Source organism: Tachypleus tridentatus, chromosome 10 (genome assembly GCF_004210375.1).
Source record: "Tachypleus tridentatus isolate NWPU-2018 chromosome 10, ASM421037v1, whole genome shotgun sequence".
Taxonomy (NCBI): Eukaryota; Metazoa; Arthropoda; class Merostomata; order Xiphosura; family Limulidae; genus Tachypleus; species Tachypleus tridentatus.
In genome coordinates this window covers 106,255,356-106,277,545 of record NC_134834.1, presented here as the reverse complement: position 1 = coordinate 106,277,545, position 22,190 = coordinate 106,255,356, and the positions used below count along the sequence as shown (strand labels likewise).

The window sequence follows — 22,190 nt, the reverse complement described above, 5'->3', positions numbered from 1 at the left end:
ATTAAAGAAACTTCACTTTTACAATCGGTTCGCATCACCGTTTCACCAAACATACTTGCCCCTTCAGCCGTGGGAGCGTTATAATGTCAAGATCAATCCCACTATTCGTTGGTAAAAGAATAGCCCAAGAGTTGCCTTCCCTCTAGTCCTACACTTTTACGGTGAGCGCAGATAGCCCTCTTGTAGCTTTGTGCGAAATTTAAAACAAACCAATCGAACAACATTGAACGTATTGTTTCTCTCTAACACTATTCAAAACACAGATGATTGATTGTAATATATACTTTTTTATAGAAAGGAAATGTAATTCAGATACGTCTTAAAACAACACATTATTACAATTTTTCACAACATTACTTTCTGTCTCTTGGAAATTTTGTTTGAAGTCAAGGACAGACTTGCACGATGGGCCATCTGTGCTCTTCCCATCACTTACAATGAAATCCGGTTTCTAGGGTTAAGTTGTCAAGCATATCGCTGTGCCACTGGGAGGACACCTGGAGGCTTCGTGAGTAAATATATCTAAAATTGTATTTTACTAATCCTTTATTTTACAATTCTTTCATTTTTATAACTTGTTTGAATAATTCGTTATGTTGACAATCACTTTAAAATTAAGCATTGTACCGATTTAGATAGTTCATTTTAACAAGGTATTTAAGTAAATACTTTGTACCAATATTTGTGAATATAAATATATTAATAAATTATGTTTTATATACTGGGTATTTTCTATTCATCTTAAAATAAAAGAAACTAATATCTATGATTCTACCTATGACGTAAGGTAAATAACGTAAATATCTGGAGATAACTGAAATTGGTATTTACGAAACGCGTCCACTCTTAACTATCACAACACGTTTGATGTTTGTAACATCATTACTGATTAATAATGTGATTAATTATATGTAGTGTTGAAAATATAAAAAAGCCTAACACGACCGCTTTATGACATGTATAATTAATTAATCGTAATTATGTTTCGCCAACTTATAAAAAGGCTTTCACAGAATAACAGTTTTAAATGACACTAGAATGTCAATCATCTCATTATCCAAACGCTCACACAACATAGATTTAAGTTTAAAAAGACCTGTTTGAATTACTGATATATAAAACAAATCCTAATTACTCCATTGACACAAAAGTTACACTCAGACAAACTTGCCTATATTGGATATACTAAAAACAAAACCTGCTGACTGAGGTGAAAAATCATGTTAACTGAGGTGAAAAATCATGTTAACTGCAGTTACTTCTTATTTTAATGCTGCTCCAGCTCACGTCGTTCAAACCCTAACTTCTAATGTCGGATGTGAATGTTCTTATCATATTTACTTTGAGTTCACTTAACAGTTGCAAACATTCTCATAGAACGTCTTCAGCTGTTTTATTATTACTATCAGCTGCTGGATTTTAACATAACAAATGATACTTGCTGCTATAAAAAGACTTAAATTATCTTCATATTGTTTGTCTTCTAAAGCCAACCATTTCGTCATGTTGGCTCTTCTGGTGGTTGTAGCTCTGGTTGGATCCAATGCCTCACCCGTGGAGAGTAAATATGTTTTTTAAGTAGCTAGAATTATTATAATTTGGATCTTAAAAATAAACGTTCTTGTTTGCTGGGAGTTTTTAAATAAATGTTTTGTCAAAAAGCTTGAGATGAATCTTAGAATCAACCGTTTTGTGTATGTTTTGTATTAAGCGTGTTTGTTCAAGTATTATAAAATTGTGTTTCAAGTAAGATTAAGATGTAGATATTAAAAGATAAGGTTATTCTCACGGGAACGTAAAAATTATTTATGTTCATGGAAACGTAGCTCTAGGTTTTGATGGTAAAGTCGATTTTTAGTTTTATAAACTCGTTTGTTTTGAGTTAGAGGGTGTGGATACTGAGAAGAGAAGAAACCAGGATTTTAGTATTATAAGTTCGTTTGTTTTGAGTTAGAGGGTGTGAATACTGAGAAGAGAAGAAACCAGGATTTTAGTGTTGTAAGTCCGTTTGTTTTGAGTTAGAAGGTGTGGATACTGAGAAGAGAAGACACCAGGATTTTAGGGTTATAAGTTCGTTTGTTTTGAGTTAGAGGGTGTGGATACTGAGGAGAGAAGACACCAGAATTTTAGGGTTATAAGTTCGTTTGTTTTGATTTAGAGGGTGTGGATACTGAGAAGAGAAGACACCAGGATTTTAGTATTATAAGTTCGTTTGTTTTGAGTTAGAGGGTGTGAATACTGAGAAGAGAAGACACCAGAATTTTAGTGTTGTAAGTCCGTTTGTTTTGGGTTAGAGGATGTGGATACTGAGAGGAGAAGAAACCAGGATTTTAGGGTTATAAGTCCGTAGACGTAACTCTTCCTTCGGTGGACTTTTTGTTGAGTTAGGTTTGAGTTGTCACTAATTTAGCAATGCAACACTAGAGGGAAAGTAGCTAGTCGTAATCACCCATCCCCAACTCTTGACCTACTCTTTTATTAACGAACAGTGGGGTTGACAATTGACATTATAACGCCCCTTTGGCTGAGAAAGTGATCATGGCTGGTGGGACGGGGATTCGATTCCGCGACCCCCAGATTGCGAATCCATCGCCGGTATCCAGCTGGCCATGTCATGAGACCTGATTTGAACCTTGTAATAAGTTATAATGCAAATGTAATTTGTTTTCGGTATTTTTGTTATTATTAACAACATATTGAAATACGTGGAAGAACTAAAACTTAAGCTTTGTAAATACTAACAATTTATGTACTTAATCAAAACTTCTATTTTTTAATTTCGTGCAAAGCTACACGATGGCTATCTGTACTAGCCGTCAATAATTTAGCAGTGTAAGACTAGAGAGAAGGCAACTAGCCACCACCACCCACTGCCAACTCTTGGGCTACTCTTTTACCAACGAATAGTGGGATTGACCGTCACTTTATAACGTCCTATATAAACGCCAAAAGGACGAGCATGTTTGATGTGATGGAGATTTTAACCCGCAACCCTTAGAATACGAGTCGAGTGCCTTAACCACCTGGCCACGCTGGGCCTAATCGAAACTTATCAATGTGTCTGCAGACTAGACTTATAGTGTTAGGAAACGGGATTTTATACTCGTCTTTGGGAAAGCACAGATAGCTCTGTCTGTAGTTTTATGCTTTACTATAACTGCAGACGAAACTTAATAAATATCATCAAATTCAGATGTTAGTTTAAATAGTATGTATATTTTAGAAAAAACAAAACGTTTTGCTCAACTGTTTTTTTTTGTATCATAACATAGATTAAATATTTTTTCTTCAAATGCTTTCACTGTTTTGCTTTAATTCTACTTCAGATGAGTCACAAAATAATCAAAATGTTTAATCTATTCCATACCGATAAGAGTACTTTAGAGCCCTCTAGGAAAACGCTCAAATATAAGTGGTTTAAAATATTCCCTGTTTAAGATAAAAGTAAGTTATTTATGGTTTGTATGGTTACAAGAAAGTTAATGTTCACGTGTGAGGTTGAATAGCATATATTTCGGCCCGGCATGGCCAAGTGTGTTCAGGCGTGCGACTCGTAATCTGAGGGTCGCGGGTTCGCATCCCGGTCGCGCCAAACATGCTCGCCCTTTCAGCCGTGGGGGCGTTATAAGGTGACGGTTAATCCCACTATTCGTTGGTAAAAGAGTATCCCAACAGTTGGCGGTGGGTGGTGATGACTAGCTGCCTTCCCTCTATTCTTGCACTGCTAAATTAGGGACGGATAGCGCAGATAGCCCTCGAGGAGCTTTGTGCGAAATTCGAAACAAACAAGCATATATTTTAGAACAAATACAACATATTGTTCAGCTGTTTTTATGTTGCAACATGTATGAAAAAAAAGTATTTTAAATACCTTTGTTTTGCTTTAATTCAACTGTAAATGCATAATGAAAGACCCGAATGTTATTTTATATTGATAAAACGTTTTTAAAGATTACGTTTTAAATAAAAATATTTTATTTCTGCAGGAAATATAGAGAGTATTGGCGACGATAGCCCACTCTACCATTCACGTAAGTATCTTTTATCAAAGAAAAACGAAACAAATCGCTGGGGAGAAACATAAATACAAGTAATATACAATACGTGTTTACACTATTTATATGTATAGTTTTAAACGTGAACAGAACTGTACAAGAGTAAGCACGTGATATAAAGTCATATAAAAATAGCACTTTAAATAAATAGTAGCTTCTGGATTTGGCTGATTTTACTTGAAGATCGAAAAAACATTAGATTACAGAGAATGTATATAAATAAAGAACAATCCACACACAAAGCAAAAAATCTTTGTTATTACTTGAAAAAACAATAAATTATAAACCTCACTTTCTTCTTACAAACATATGTGTGTGTATAAAAACACACATTCAAGTATACAGACAAATATAACACTAACATAAAGTACCGAGAGTAAAAAAACCAGTGTATGGTATGTGGCAGTACGTTTATCAATATTTTCACTTTTTTCCACGTGAATATTGTCCAACAGCTTGTTTAATTCATTAGGTTTCTGTTTTGTTTTTATTTTGGTTTTCAAACATTAATCGTCTCGTATCCTTAATATAGATCTCTTTGAAGGTGATATTGCAGGAGTGAGTCCTAACACAGTAAGTTGAAATGTTTTAGAAATGTTACACCTTAATACGACATAGTTTTTAAGAAATTAAGATAGTTAAAAATACTTTGCTAAACCTTTACAGGTTCTATTTATTTAAATAAAAGTTATCTTAATTCGAAAATAATTCGGTCCACTGTTTTGCTTTATATTATGGCCAAGCTAAAATGTCATCTAGGTTGAGGAGAAACTTGACACTGGCGAGTTCTATTCGAAAAGATTTATTCTGCAATAGGTAAACATATGAATCAATGAAACCACGCTACAACAATTGCTATTGGTACATTATTAGTCCTTCAGTTTAGATTCAACATTATTAATGTGTACCTTTGTTAAAGTCAGACTATAAAAATGAAACACTGAACTTGTCACTGATCATGTTACCTGCAACAAATCTCAACATAGGACTGGTAAATAAATCTAATTATGTTTTAATTAACTTTGAAACTGGTGATACATAAAAGTATTTTTAAGTCTTAGCTCTCTAAGACTATGGACAGATTTTATCGAATTTCTTTTTTCTTTTTTGAATTAATGTCTCAAAGCAACAACTAGTCTCTCTCACTATTTATCAAAGTTAACTTAATCAACAAAGCGCTTTTGATATGATCAAACTGATCTAAACCTAGGCAAAAGTTGTAGGTTAATGTGTAAAACCTATCCTTGAGTATCATATAGTATGGTAGTCAACATTAGAATTACGTTGTGCATTGTAGTCGTACATGGAATGTAAAAAAATATTTTTAATGTTTTCTTAATCAGTAGACAGTGAATATATCACAGTTAAAAGTCATAATCAACGTGTTTCCATTGTTACAACAATACTGTTTTCCCAATCCTGTACAGGAAGGTATCAATATATTCTAAAATCTTTAATAAATGTATATACTTCAATATACGAAAGTTAACCAGTCACAAGAAAACTACGTATATATAAATTGTAAAATTAGTGTATTTATTGGTTAGAATTTCACAGACTCTTGGTTAATTAATTTCTCTTTATTATACTACAGGACAGAAATGGCATTGTTGATGATAAATATCTCTGGCCCGGTGGAATAATATATTATGAAATTGGAGAGTCTGTAGGTAAGGCGATTAGTCCGAAATTATCTAACTTAGGTTAGGTTTTTGGAATTTCAAAAACGAAATTCCAAAACAAACTTTTCGTGGCGGAAAGTGCTGGCGTTTTGTGTAACGGATTTTTGTAATATATATACTCTAGCACTGCCTTGTGCTTTATTGCAGTAGTGTAACAAAGATTATTTGTTTTGTTTTTTTTAATTTATTAGTAGGAAAAAAGAAGTTAAACGTATTTAAGTCCAACTTTACGAAATTTTAAAAACTGAAAAGATCATTTGCATGGGCTGATGTATTAAACTTTGTTTATGCATTCATTTTGTTAAGTATTAAGTGATTTAACTAAAACGTAAAGTGACTCCTTTGAATGCTTATCTAATATTAAGTTTTCATTAATCTTGTTAATGTCTAGCTTTAAGCCTTCTTTATAATTGTTGATGACTACCGTTAAGGCTTATTTAAAGCTTATTAAAAGCTACATTTACGTTCAAGCCATCTTTATATTTGTTAACACATAACAATAAGTAATTTTTGTATTTACGAATACATAGCTAAAATGGCCTATTCTTGAGTACAGAATGAAAAATAAATTTAATTAATTCTGGGCACGTTCATATTTTTAAGAGCGAAGTTTTTACAATTTCAACATTATTATGTAAAATTTACTTCACTAATGTATTAAAGCATTCGATAGTATAGAATAGAAAATTATTTATTTCAATTTAGTACAATCCCATTCTACATTTAATATTATTCCCATAAATTGATTTATCACTTTATTAGCCCTCCCCTGTCTGACACAATCACGATGTTAGGGCACTTGACTTGTAAGCCGAGGGTTGCGGATTCGAATCTCCGTCCCACCAAACATGCTTTCCCTTTCAGCCATGAAGTCATTATAATGTGCAGTTAATTCTACTACTCGTTGGTAAAACAATAACTCAAGAGATGATGCTGAATACTTACCTTCTCTGTAGTTTTTACTGATAATTTAGGGACAGCTAGTCCCATTTTGTACATTTAACCGAAAGTAGAAATATCACGGATCATATGAAACCTAGGGGATGGGTTTAATAGTAGTTTGACACAACTAGAGGTCGCTACGAAGATGTACAAAACAAAACAAAACCTGGAGTAATTTGAGCTTTCTTGCTAAATAAGAAGAAGTGGATACATTTGAAAAGCAATAAAACGTATTTATTTTGTGCTTAACAACAGTTGATATTTTTCTGGCTAACACACTTTCCTTTTCATTCCTTTTCACCATGAAGTAAAATATCCTAGAAGTAGAAATATCAAAAGACTCAACAAATTCACAAAATATGTTTTGTTTCATTATTAAATGGATCAACTGATATCGGCGAAGAATTATAGCGATAGATGTAACATTAATTTAATTGCAAATAGTATACATCTTACTGAGATTCGGTCCGCCATGGCGAGGTGGTTGAGGCACACGACTTGTAATGCGAGGGTCGCGGGTTCGAATCCCCATCACACCAAACATGCTCGCCCTTCCAGGCATGGGAACGTTATAAAGTGACTGGCAATCCCACTATTCGTTGGTAAAAGAATAGTCCAAGAGTTGGCTTACACTGCAAAATTAAGGACGGCTAGCGCAGATAGTCCGTGTGTAGTTTGCGCAAAATTCAAAAACAAACAAACCAGCTGACCAAGATTCAGCGAGTAAGTCCTCAAATAAACTTCGAACAGTCAAGTGCAGCAGATTGTTACAAATAATTCGTTATTTGGTCAACAGATCAAAACCAGAGTTTATACAGTTTAAATTATACTCCAGCCATCTACAAAAACTAACAATAGTCAATATTCTCAAACCTGTTGTCCATACAGTAGATTGAAACTGTAAATAAACCACCTATGTTAGATGTTCTTATGTAAATTAAATAAATACCTTCTATTTGTGTTACTAGAGTTTATTAAATCAAATAATTTTCTTCGTGTTTTTTATTGCTGTTTTTGTTTATTTTTTTAGAAAGGATACGTGATGATATTTTGAAGGGCATGAAAGAATACCACCAAAAAACTTGTGTTGAGTTCAAAGAAAAAACCTCTGATACAAAAGACTATGTAAAGATCGAGTGGTATGATGGGTAGGTAGCGTCATCTGGTGATTATTTATTGTCTAAACCTCCGATACAAAAGACTATGTAAAGATCGAGTGGTATGATGGGTAGGTAGCGTCATCTGGTGATTATTTATTGTCTAAACCTCCGATACAAAAGACTATGTAAAGATCGAGTGGTATGATGGGTAGGTAGCGTCATCTGGTGATTATTTATTGTCTATGTATGCAAACCCGGATTAAGACATGGGCTTACTGGGCTGAATCCCAAGGCCTCACACTAATTAGGGGGCCTCAAGGTATGACTATAAATGTATTGAATGTTGATATTTCGTCTCGAGTGGGGCTTCTATAAGCTGAAAAGCCTAGGGCCAATAAAACTTTTAATCCGGCTTTGTGTGTATGTCTTAGTACTATTTCTATTAGGTAGGGTGCACATAACTCTAATCGAAGTATGTATGGATAGACTTATTTCACATACACTCCTACAAGAAGCTTTGTTTGTTTGTTTGTTTTGGAATTTCGCACAAAGCTACTCGAGGGCTATCTGTGCTAGCCGTCCCTACTTTAGCAGTGTAAGACTAGAGGGAAGGCAGCTAGTCATCACCACCCACTGCTAACTCTTGGGCTATTCTTTTACCAACGAATAGTGGGATTGATTGTTGCATTATAACGCCCCCACAGCTGGGAGGGCGAGCATGTTTGGCGCGACTCGGGCGCGAACCCGCGACCCTCAGATTACAAGTCGCACGCCTTAAGGCGCTTGGCCATGCCGGGCCTCTACAAGAAGCAATATCAATCTTACCACATACGTTTTGAAAGGCAGAAACGTAACAAACGTAACAGAGGGCCGACGACAGACACCATGTGATGAGTACGGGTATTACAAGATTAACGACCGATGTTGGACTTTGGGTCCGTCAGGGCGGCGGGGATCTGTAGATCATATGCTAATTGAGTTATATGAAATGGAACTCGTCAAGTTACATAAGAGCATTGTAGGGAAAACCGTCTATAACCAGAAATTTAAAACTTCTCAACAAAAACTTTGGAACTTTATCCGAAATTGTATTTCATTTCACAAATGGTGGATTCACACAAAAAAGGAATTTCTATTACATTATAAATTATATTCTATTAGATATAATAATAAATAAGAATCTTCTCTAGACATATAAAGTTGGTGTAGCATAGTATGTGAAAGAGATTTTGTGTGCCTTTGTTTTTGTAACGTCCCAATGAAAAATAATAAGCGTCATTTCTAAGTTGTAGCTTCGCCCGAATATCTAGTTTTGGTTTGTTTTGAATTTCGCGCAAAGCTACAGGAGGCCTATATGCGATAGCCGCCCCTTATTTAGCAGTGTAAGACTAGAAGAAAGGCAAGCTAGTCATCACTACCCACCGCCAACTAGTGGGCTACTCTTTTACCGAAGGAGAGTTGGATTGACTGTCACATAACGAACCCCCCACGGCTGAGAGGGAGAGTGTGTTTGGTGCAACCTGGATTCAAACCTGCAACCCTCAGATTACGAGTCGAGTGCCTTAACCACCTGATCATGCCAGGCCCCGAATATCTCAAACAATAAACGTTTTTTAACTGTGCATGAGAAGATAGGTTCCCATTATGGTTAAACTCTAAAATAATGTAAAATATGAAGACACTTTTCAGTTTTCACAAGAGTGTGGTAGCGAGTGTCTTTCTAGTACACATAACAATGTAAAACATATAACCTTAAGTGACTGTATCAAATGGGAGCAAGTATATAACAAGGTATAACAATGTCTGTAGATCGCTGATAACACATTAACAAATAATACTATTTGACAAACCTACATACTGAAACGGGTACAATACTTTGTCCAAATTATTGTTTAATGGACAGCATTTGTCTATCCCCAGTTGTACCATGACATACAGCAGTCAACAATTAGTTGACAAAACGTTTAACTGTGATCATTGCAACATAGTTGATTTTGTGGAATTTAGAACACAAATTAATATTTTGTCTGTTTCACCAAAAACAACCTCATCATGAGAATGAAACATAATCGTTAGTAGTTATTATAATTATAATTATTATTATAATTCGTAAATACAGATTCAATATATCAAATAAAATAAAACAATAGATAAAATATTTAATACATGACACTGTTCAATATAGGGGACTAAATGCATTTATTATGCTGTTCCATGACGTTCCGCCAGGTGGATTAAGGCGTTTGACTCGTAATCTGAGGGTCGCGGGTTCGAATCCCCGTCGCACCAAACATGCTCGCCTTTTTAGCCGTGGTGGCGTTATATGTGACGGTCAATCCAACTATTCATTGGTAAAAGTGTAGCCCAAAAGTTGACGGTGGGTAGTAATGACTAGCTGCCTTCCATCTAGTCTTACGCTGCTAAATTAGGGACGGCTAGTGCAGATAACCCTCGAGTAGCTTTGTACGAAATTCAAAAAGAAACAAACCATGACATTTGGTTTATAATTTATCTTTAGTAACGAAATGACAATGTTTATAAAGTAACGTAAATTGGACAATTAGTTTAATGTATAGGGGAATTGAAATAATATACAAATATGATAATTACTGAAACAAGTGATCTTTTAAGGTCCCAAACAAAAAATGGTATTCAGTATATTCCATTACGTTACGATCATGTTTTCAGTATCCTCGTAACTATGGATATAAATTACTGACTGGTACTTTTCAACAACACAATCGTACATACAATTTTAATTGATTAAGAAGCTCGTTGAAACTACAGGTAGAAAACACGTATTCTATCAACAAATATTTAACTTCTAGTTATGGATTATATTATTTGAAATAGATTAGTTGTTCTCCAATGGCATAGTGGCATGTTTGCGGGTTTACAACGCTATAAATCGATTTTTTAAAACCCGTGGTCTACGTGTTTTATAGCTTTACGCTTAAGTACAAATAAAGAAAGAAGTTAGTTAGTAACAATCTTAAAAAGTGCACTTATTTGCTGAAAAATTAATTTATAAACAGTGCTAACAGACAAAACACATTCGTTAATACTCTTAAAGACATGAGTGACAGAAATATTGTTCGACCTTAAGAATGTTAATAATTATTTCAATTCCTGGTTGCAATAATTCATTTGACTTGGATATCTTGAGAGGAAAACTTAAGTTGTTAATATAATTATTATATACTTGTGTTTTATCTTTTACAGATGCTGGTCAATGGTTGGTCGTCAGGGTGGTATGCAAGAGTTGTCCCTCGGAACCGGCTGTCACTGGAAGGGTCTGGTTGTACACGAACTGGGTCATGCCGTTGGATTCTGGCATGAGCAAAACAGAGCTGATAGGGATGAATATATTGAAATAATTTGGGATAATATTTGGCCAGGTATAAAGCTGAAATAATATAAACTAGAATTTCCACCAAAACCGGAACTAATAACTTTGAGAAATCAAATAGTTTTAACTAACTAATGAATGAAAACTTAATATCGTGTTTTAAGTTTAACTATGGTTACACAGAGTGCTGGCGATTGATTTCAGCCAACACTCATCCTTAGTAGTAATACTAAAAATATTTTATGGGCGTGGCATAAAATTTGAATATTAACTTCTAAATATTTAGCATATTTCTCTGAGGGGATTTTGTTTTAATATAACACTTGCTATATCATTAGACAAACAAAACCATACTTGCATAATCGCCATGTGGATACACTGAATACTGGCATAAACTATAAAAAATATCCAGTTCATACATTCATGTTTATTTATTTGTTCATTTAGAAAAAAGTGATTATCCGTCTCTCAAATGATTTTTGTTTCTATTTCTTATCCACTTTTGGGTCGAGTGCAGCTTGGTGGTGAGCATGTCGAACTGTGTTTCTGACGTTCAGTGGTTCGTGCCTTGTTACCGTCTATAAATAAACTCGAATCCCGCACTTTGGAACCATAGGATTAGTACAAGAGCAACGATCACTTCTTACAGTTAAGTCTAACAAGAGCTGCTGAATGGTATTTACTAGCTGCTTTTCCTCTAGTTTTGCGCCAAATCCAACAAAGAAACTTCATTCACTCAACGCTCTGTCTAATCTCTCTTTGGACAACTTGATTTTATTACTATTACTAATTAACACTTATATGTCTGCCATAATTTATGTATTAAAGGTTTCTCGGAGACCCTGATATAGCCTGGTGGTTAGAAAACAGGACGCACAATCTTCGTGTCCCGAGGTCGAATCTCACTTCTGGAGATGCTCGCCTGTCAGCCACAGACGTGTTATAAGGTGAAAATAAACTCCAGTTGGCTGCAGGTGATATTCAATAAGTTGTCTTCCTTCTAGTCTATCGTTTTAACATCAGGCACAACTCAACTAACTTTACGTGATATCGAAACCATTTAACGTTATTCACTCCAGCTTCTGTCTAAGGTGAATTCGTCAGCTGGGCTCCACATCTCTTATTTCCGCTGGGTAAGACTTTTAAGCTCTCCACCTCAGCTATTATAGATATTCTAGTGTCCTCTCGGGGCCTGTTTCACAATCACAAAACTAGCATGAATTTTTCACCTAGGTGACGCCACTATATTGTCCAGGTGAGTGAAGATTAGCTTTTCGTATCTAGTCGGCTTTCCCCACTGCTAAAATTCAGGTGGCTAGTGTAACTTTTTTGTTCTGAGTTTCAATAGAAATATAAAAATAATTCTCTAAAATACATTTCAGAAATTTACTTTTGACACCCCATTTTTTTTCTATCGCAGGTATGGAGTACAACTTCGATAAAATGCCATATTGGGACACCAACTACTTAGCCGAAGAATTTGACTACAGGTCAGTTATGTTGTATGGTGAAACGGCCTTCTCCAAAGATGGAGCGTCTCCAACTGTTATTCCTAAGAAATCAGGCATTACAATTGGGCCTGTGTGGAAGAAGCCAGGGTTAAGTGAAAGCGATGTCAAGAGAGTAAACAGGCTTTACGAATGTTTCGGTAAGGCTTGTTCTTTATGTACGTATGTTTTTATGGGTGTGTGTATGTTTATTGTTAAATATGCGGCTCAGTTACCTCAGGTAAAAATATATTATCCTTACTATTTCAGAATTTTAAGCAGGTTCTGAAGTATAAAAGTTAAAAACAAGTCCATGAAACAAAATCGTTTCTTTGAAGATTTTAGCAGTATAAGGTCGCAAACATACCAACGGGTGATTAAAGTGATTTTATGTGAACAACTTGCCAGATAATTTATGTTAGGTGACGTCATGAATCACTTTCTTGTTTGTTCTTCTGAGCGGTGTTTCTTCACCGTAACTCCCCATTTCTGAGTTGTATTCCAACATCGAATGGTTGAATGTTTCATCTTTAAACTACGAAAACCAGTTATTAACCACAAGATTAGAACATTAACACTACATGTAAGTAAAGAGTAAAACTTTGATCCGTGATGACGAGAAATCCCACTTGTAGAGAACATTATTTATTTAACAACGGTCTGGTATGGGTAGAGAAGTCACTAATAGAGGTCATACCATATATTCCCGATATCAGCAGAAAAATAACCAACATTTGGCAAAAACTAGTAACAAAATATGACATTCCAGTTAATATCAAATTTATTCAAAAACCAGGCATAAAACTAAGGTCTATATTATGTAAAAACTACACTGACAAACACCACACCAACATTATTTACAAAATACAATGTGATAACTGCTACGACTTCTATATTAGAGAAACAAGTAGAAAAACGGAAGCCAAGATTGAAAGAACACAAAAAGTCACCTTCACACGTTTCAAAACACTGCAAGTCAAATAAACACAGCATAACCATAGAAAACACCCAAATACTAAATAAAGAAACAAAGATAAACAAACGCAAAATTAAAGAAGCCTTACTTACACAACAACGCAAGCCCAAAATAAACCAATACAAAGGAGCACCTTTATACCTACATTAATAAATGTAATCCAACATTTAAACATGCCCTCTACATTCCTACACTCAATTACACAACTGCCTTCAAACATATGGTCAGCTACCGGTCAGTAACCCTTTCTTTCTTTGTGAACTTTACGATGACCAAAGAAGGTCGAAACGTTGTTCACTCCTCTATTAGTGCTTTCTCTCCTCATACCAGCCGTTTTAAAATATATAACAATTTTTGATAGTTAAATATGAGATGGAACAAGCTCTTCATAATGTTCATAGGAATCCACAGTTCTCAGAAGCAGGTATTAATAGCTCAAAGAAATCCATTTCAGATGAAAATATTTGTATTTATAAACAAAAAAAGAAATAAAAACAAAGAAAGAGCTAAAGCTTAACTCAGATATAAAAATTATTAATTTACTTTTAACGACACAATATTGTTAGACGTGATATGATACGTCATTCTATCGCTCTTACTGCTAGACTGGGGCCCCATCCATTTCCAGTTGCTATGGGAAGAAATTACAGGTTATTAAAGGTAATTGTAGCGGTCTTATATACTTGCGATGGTAGAGAACAGGTAGCTTTATGCTCAACATCAAACAGTCAAAAAGCTTTTAGTCTGGTCTATAAAACGTAGATGCAGTAAAACGTCAGAAAATTCCTTTGTGAGCCAATCAAAATAAAGGTTATTCATGGAGTGAATTCGAAGCGACAACAAATAGAATAATTATAGGTAAAAATAAGTTATTCAACAACTTCTAATATTCAAAAAGCCAGGGCGTTTTGGTAACACTACGACGTTTCAACAATAGCTTTTATGTCATGTTGCTTAGCAACAAAAGTATAACCTAATATTAGTGTTAATCCATATGGTAAAAGTATAAAATGAAATATTTAGAAAACAACTTGAAAACTATTTGCTCATTTTAATTTAGTCTCCGGTGATTGAAAAGATTTAAAGATAAATTATAGCACAAAATGGCTCAGTTCAAAAATAATTTAAGATTAAAACTGAATCAATACATATGAGGAGGTGATTCCACAATACATCTTTACTAACACCACTCTCTTATAAGAGGGTGTCATGTCACTCCCTCTCTCACGACTCTCATGCATCACCATCACTAAATTCGTAATGTATAAACAGCAATCGAACTGTTCTATCTGAAAAAGTGCACTTTAGCTTTTATGAATCCTCCTATTTTGAGAAATCAAGGGTGACGTGACGTAACACACGAAAGCTTTTATATGGGTTTGTAGATCTGTGAAAGGTATGATATATTTTGCAGAAAAGAAAACAAAATAATATTTTGAAACACTTTAAAACCATGTATGAAATGATGGGTTGGAATTCTGTTAAAAGCAAACAATAATGAAAAACAACTAAAAATTAAAAACAAAAACCGGAGCCTTCTTCCTTCTTTGGGCCCGGCATGGCCAAGTGTGTTAAGGCGTACGTCTCGTAATCTGAGGGCTGCGGGTTCGAATCCCAGTCGCACCAAACATGCTTGCCATTTCAACCGTTGGGACGTTATAATGTTACTGTCAATCCCACTATTCGTTGGCAAAAGAGTAGCTCAAGAGTTGGCGGTGGGTGGTGATGACTAGCTGCCTTCCCTTTAGTTTTACACTTCTAAATTAAGGATGGCTAGCGCAGATAGCCCTCGAGTAGCTTTGCGCGAAATTCAAAAACAAACGAAACAATCTTCCTTCTTTCAGTGAGTTTTCTTCAATTATCTTCCTTCATCACACACAAGAAAAATAAACAGAGAAAATTAAAACAATTTGTAAGTACATCTTAAAATTGTCAATAAGAATGGTACAAGCTTACATATAGAATTACCAAAATTAATAGGCCTAAGATTTGTGATAAACATTCTGTCACAAAGTTTAAACCTGTAAATTTATTTCAAGTGCCATCGTTACAATAGGCCTAAGATTTGTGATAAACATTCTGTCACAAAGTTTAAACCTGTAAATTTATTTCAAGTGCCATCGTTAGTTAATTAAAACCAATGACGATACGTTTGATATAGAGAAAGACAATTAACGATTTATCCAAAAAAGTAACAATAAACCTTAGCGAAAACCTAATAAAATATATGAATTAGGGTTAGTAATCTCTAATTAAGATGCTTTTAAAACTCGGAAAAAAACTTTGAAATGTTCATGTCAAACGAAATTTATGCATAAACTGAAACCATCTGGACAAATGAAATTCTCGTTCCCGTGAACGTTCGAAGTATTATACACAATATTTAAGGCACGGTTATAGTTGCTAAGCGACACAGACGAATGAAACGTTACCAAGTTACTTGTTTTTACCTACACTCGATATTTATGTTTGCTTTCACATAAAACACTTTTCTACTTGAAATTAAACTACTACTTTCACAAACTTTTCTAATTTTATTATAAAACTTGTTTTTCCTGAAATCATTTGAAACATTTCCTTGTAATCTGTTTCATAAAGTTTCGGCATTTCAAAGATTGATATATCTCAGAATAACCCTTTAATTTTAAATATTCTGTAATGTGGCATTACGCTTTTGTTATCTGCCAATATATTATTTGATTTTTGTATTGCAGGAGAGAAGAGACCTCCCCCGCCCCATGTACCCGACTTTGAATGTAACTTTGAGGAAGATGACTGTGGAATCGTTAACCAAGAGGGTATGAGTTCACGTTTTGAGCGCTCATATGGAACCTTAGGGGGAAGAACAGGTAAGAAATAGTCAAACAATCGTGATGAAAGGAAATGTCCTTAAAGCCCTACTGATCCCCCAGCTAATACAGTATATCTTTTCATTGTTATCTTAAATTTATTAAGTAGAACTGATCTTTGCAACACGCAACAGCCAACAAGGCTCTTGTTGGATGCATTAAGTTATCACCATTTATAAGGAAGTTGTGTAAGTTAAACTGACTCTCTCTCTATGTATCTCCCTTTTTATTTTCTTCAAACTTCATTTGCTACATGTAAAATTATCGATACCTCTTTCTTTTGCAAGGTTATTCGCTGAAAATTGAGGTTAAGGCAGATGGAGGTTATGCCGGTGGCCGTCTTATAACACCATACTTTAAAATGCATGGAAAAAAGAAAGGATGTCTTTCAATGGATTTATTCATGAAGGGAGATGGAGCCGATAAGTACACCATCTTGCGACAGAATGGGGAAACTAAAGAAATATACGTACAAGAAGCGCCAAAAAACGACGACTGGTGGGAAGTGATCAATCTGACTTTAGATATAGACGATGATCTACGGGTGAGTTCAGATTTTATCAAGTTTATCAGAAAAACACTGTAGTACCTCTTGGATTGTGTCTTTCTCCACCCTTCAGCCACAAAATTCACTTTACGTGAACATAACTATTAGAGAACAAATACATTTTCTGCAAGGTATCCCTTTTTCAGATTTTCAACAAAGAAACACAGTTTGCGTAACCTATTATTTTTGTACATTGGACTAAAAATGTTAATTACAGGTTGCATTGGTGTTTATTAGCAAAGTGACAATAAAGGTTAAAAAAAGCGACCCTTACAATACATATAATTATAAACGGTAATATAAGTATGAACAATGCGGTTCTTGCATAAAAAATAATTTGGCCCCTACATTTATTTTCCCATAACTGTAGTACGATTATTTCTGATTTATGTCGTTAATTTGACAGAATAGTACATTCGCATTTTAGATTAAACAAATTAGGTCATAATTCTCTCCCTTTATTGGCAATTCCTGAGTTTGTTGGGCCCTTCTGGCCCCCTTGCAATTGTCACTGATCATATATAATTTTTTTACCGACCTTTCGCCTTTGTGGCTTCTTCAGGGATAGTACACCAGCACTCTCGCTATCAACAATATGCTCTCCATTTTTTAAACGTGTTTATTTCTTTGTTTTGTTTATTAAGCGTAAAGCTGCACAATCGACTGTTTACCTTAGGCCAATATTATATATAGCGTCTTATGCACTCGTTACCACTGGACCACCGTGATGTTTTCTTCAAAATTAAATATACTTTTATAGATATTAAAGCAACGCTTTATATACTTCATAACAGAGATTTCATACATGAAAATAGTATCACAAAACAGCACAAGTGTCGAGTTTCAGATTGTAATAATTACTAAAACTTTTACGTTTTATTATGACCTGTGAAGAGCATGCGTAAAATGTTATTTTTTTACGCCTTTAATAAATAAGTTTTTATTTATTGTTTTATAACATTTAACTTTAACCTAAATACGAAAATAACAATTTACTATAAAAATAAGAAAATTATGGACTTCCAGACATTTAGACATCGCTTCCAAGTGTTATCTATCGGCAGATACCTTTCAGTATAGAGACTAGAATGTCTGTTGAAATAATATTTTATCAACATTAGCGTTTGTCCACACTTTGAAGGTAAAATCTCGCACCCTAATTGTTGCCCTAAACATTTTAACGAACTTGTAGCTTCGTATTGTTTTTATCCAATTCATTTTTTATGTCCTGCTAGAAAATCTACGTCCAGAGATAATATATATTTTACGCTCATATTTATATATTTTCCATACATAATAGAAATATTGTTGATATACATACTTATCTGAAAATATGTATGAGGTTTAAGATGGTAATATTTTTATTCTGTATTTCTACAGTTTTTCTTCGAGGGCTTGTTGAATGGACACAATGGAGACGGAGTGATTGCTATTGATAATGTAAGGTTCCAAAGAAAAGATTGCTAAAGATATGAAAGGTTTTGCTTCTGTAGTTAGGATGGAATAAGTGATTGCGTGTATCGGTTAAATATTAGATGAATAAACGAAATTGTTTTAAATGTTCAACTGCGTAAGTTAAAAACACAGTAAAAGGAAATGACGTTTGAGGTCGTGACATCACTGTTCTTTACATCCCGCACGTGAAACTATTACAGAGTATTTTTTGAATTATTATTAAGTAAAAGAGCTGTGTTTAATGTGAGTACTGAAACCCGATTTTAATTATGCTAAACTCACAGGTTTACTGGTGAACCACCGAAAGGGATACTTATGTGTTTTGGTATATCATGAGGAACATTTCTTACACTGTTATTCTGTTTCATGCTATCCACTATCACTGGAAGAACTTTGTATACTTATACACATTTGTATACTTGAATACAATAACTAATATTTTAGCGAACTCATTTTTGTTCTCAGACGGAACAGTGGAATATTTATAGATTTGCAATGTTCAAATCCGGATTTTGATCTCTCTTACACCACTCTTAGTGGACCCAGCAGATGGCCCAATGTGGCTTTACATCATGACACAAAAAATGTAGATTAAAAGAGATGCATACGATGGCCAGGAAATCATAAGAAGTGTGAGAGAGAGATACAGCACGAGAGATAGTACCGTTCTGAAAATGTTGAACGTTAAATTCAATGATTAAATTATCTCACGAAATGACAAAACAAAATCCCTTAATAATAAAGATGGTGAATGCTCATACCCTTAATAATAAAGATGGTGAAAGCTCATACCCTTAATAATAAAGATGGTGAATGCTCATACCCTTAATAATAAAGATGGTGAAAGCGCATACCCTTAATAATAAAGATGGTGAATGCTCATACCCATAGTGAGAAGTCTTGATTGCACTTTTGTTGCAGTTCAATTGAAGTTTGGTTATTTCAAAATATAAATTTATTTCAGGTTTGGCTCGTTTTCATAGGCTACATTATAGAACTTTCGAATGAAATTTCTTTCTAATCCGTTATTGAAAATCATCCATGTATGAAATTTTAGGATTCAAGCTAAGGTTATAAGTGTTGTCGAACTATAGTGGTAGGTCAGAAGAAAACGTGATTACAGCAGGGAATAACGGAGTATTCCTTGACCAAGGACACAACTACAAATATAACTAATTGGATCAAGCCTGGAAGCCTTCCATAGTCTTTTGAGTCACTTGGAGGTCTTGACGACATGTAACAACAATGATTAAAGGCTACCATATAACTTTACTCTATGGGTCACAAGTGATAAGTTAAAACTTTCTACAGCCTGTCCACATTAAGTGTCAGTGACTGTCACCTTTCTCAACTTAGAAATTCCAATGTCTCTCTAAAGGTCCAACTGAACAAGTGTCCATCAATGGATACGAAACATTGGATTTTTTCCATGGGCCCAGAAATTCCTTCCATTTACTTGGGGGTCCTCACAAAAGGTAACGACTATGGTGAAGGACAACAATGTAATTTTACATGGTGTTCTAAGGGGTATGAATGTACCACTGTCTTGAATATAACAGACATATAATAGAAGTATTGAAAAAAGTTTATAAGCTGTCACCAAATGTATCTTAAGATATGTATAGAGGTGATATAACCATGTTCACAAACATTTTTAATAGAACGCAGCGAAAGAGCAATTCAACATTTAAGATCTGGACTAGAAGTAGATACATGGTTAGTGACAAATGGAAGATTGTTATGGTGATGAAACATTATTACTGTAGAGAGAATGTTCCAACAGTGATTGTGGATTACAGGTACAACAGTAACTTAAACATTACTAACTGTTGAGAAAAATGGGACTAACAGTGATTGTGGATTACAGGTACAACAGTAACTTAAACATTACTAACTGTTGAGAAAATTTATATGGTAAATTATTCATATTAGCAGACTATCATGTTTACACCACTATACCACACAAAAAAATTCTTTATTTCAACTAGATGTCAAGTCAGGTAGGTCTCTATTAAGACAAAGCGCGTAGCAACATGTATAAATGGAAAACCAAAATATCTGGAAGAAGCTATTACAGGTGAAAGTTCTTACTGTATTATTTGCACATATCTCGTATGGATTTCTACACCTCACAAATAATTGAAGAGCCCCTCGAAGTCATCATATGAATTTGGTTGGTAGGGTTTTAATAATATGTGAAAGATGAATTGAGACAACACTGCTCTTTGAAGTATTCTGTCACAAAGAAATTTCAAAGTAGAGTTCGCACTGAAAAATTGTAGTCCATAACTAGGGTTTTTTGGTTCGGTCAAAAGATAAATATTTTTGGTTTGAATTTCGCTCAAATTGGTATGAGGGCTATCTACGCTAGCCATCCCTACTTCAGCAATGTAAGACTAGAAGGAAGGCAGCTAGTCATCACCACCCATCGCCAAGAGTTGGAGATGAATTATCGTTATAACGCCCTTATGTGTGAGGGGGATTCGAACCCGATACCCTTAAATTACGAGTGGAGTGCCTTAATCACTTGGCCAAGGATAAATACTATTTGGTTTAGTTAAGAGCGATACATTTATGTACAGTCTCTCTCATGATATGAACAAATTGTTATGTATTTTAAATTGGATGACTTTACAGATCAAAGTGGAACATGGGAGGTAGGCAAATATACCACGATCCTTCATGTGTACGTTGTGCTCATAACTCAGAGTTAAGTCACCAATGTTTAGCTAATGAGATTTACGTACTGTTTTTGAACTTTGTATCGCATCATTCTGTGTGATGAAAACAAGTAAACCAGGTGAAAGATCTAGAATTTCATAATAGTTTTATCTAATTTAGGACATTAATCTTAGTGAAGTGATAACTTAAGTGAACATATAAGAACTGAACACTTAAATACAGAGCGAATATTAGACACCATCTTCTGTAAATTAATATTCCACTTTAATCGTTTATAACAGTGTAACTCTGGAAAAAAATATGAGGGTAAAACAAATGATTTCCTTGTTGCTGGAACAATGGAAATATGTGGTATAGTGGGTATCGCATTCGTCAAAATACGCTGAATGTCTCATATTTGATTCCTGGCAAGCACACTTATAGAAAATAACGAAAATTTAAATATTAGTTTATTGTATCATATTCATTCTGATCTCGAAATTCAAATATTTTCATCTGAAATGCATTTCTTTGACAAATTAGTGCTTTTTAGAAATGTGTAACATATAAACATTATGATGGTGATTAAGACCAACATATATATTAACAATCCAAGTTTATGTTCTTCTCTTTTCTTACATTTTTACAGTTGAGGATTGTTTGTTTGTTTCTGAATTTCGCACAAAGCTACTCGAGGGCTATCTGCGCTAGCCATCCCTACTTTAGCAGCATAAGACTAGAGGGAAGGCAGCTAGTCATCACCACCCACTGCCAACTCTTTGGCTACTCTTTTACGAACGAATAGAGGGATTGACAGTCACATTATAACGCCCCCACGGCTGAAAGGGCGAGCATGTGTGGTAGGACAGGGATTCGAACCCGCGACCCTCAGACTACGAGTCGAACGCCTTAACCCGTCTGGTCATGCCGGCTCACAGCTGAAGATGTAGTGTTGGTGTGTTTATCTTGTGGTTAAGAGTTGGTTCTCGTAAGTTAAAGATAAGACGTTCTAACATTTGAAGTTGGAATACTGCTCGGGTGTGGGTAGTTACGCTGAAGAAACAAGAAAGTGATCCATGACGTCATC

The 22,190-nt window shown here is 34.6% G+C and overlaps 1 protein-coding gene across 1 annotated transcript; it reads left to right on the top strand.

Annotated features, from left to right (window-relative positions):
* The first annotated feature begins 1,431 nt into the window (after positions 1 to 1,431).
* Positions 1,432 to 18,553, top strand: LOC143230039 (astacin-like). Its single transcript, XM_076462993.1, has 10 exons — positions 1,432 to 1,561; positions 3,987 to 4,031; positions 4,588 to 4,628; positions 5,650 to 5,725; positions 7,710 to 7,827; positions 11,002 to 11,177; positions 12,549 to 12,776; positions 16,306 to 16,440; positions 16,728 to 16,984; positions 18,368 to 18,553. The coding sequence occupies exons 1-10, from the start codon at positions 1,432 to 1,434 to the stop codon at positions 18,452 to 18,454; spliced, it is 1,293 nt and encodes a 430-aa protein (XP_076319108.1). The 3' UTR covers positions 18,455 to 18,553.
* Positions 18,554 to 22,190: the final 3,637 nt, after the last annotated feature.

What these genes read in the sequence shown, in the direction of transcription:
- LOC143230039 (XM_076462993.1), top strand. Translation starts at nt 1,432, where the DNA reads ATGATACTTGCTGCTATAAAAAGACTTAAATTATCTTCATATTGTTTG. An exon ending in CAGGAGTGAGTCCTAACACA is followed by an intron (nt 4,629 to 5,649) that starts GTAAGTTGAAAT and finishes ATTATACTACAG; the next exon opens with GACAGAAATGGCATTGTTGA. An exon ending in TTGGGATAATATTTGGCCAG is followed by an intron (nt 11,178 to 12,548) that starts GTATAAAGCTGA and finishes TTTCTATCGCAG; the next exon opens with GTATGGAGTACAACTTCGAT.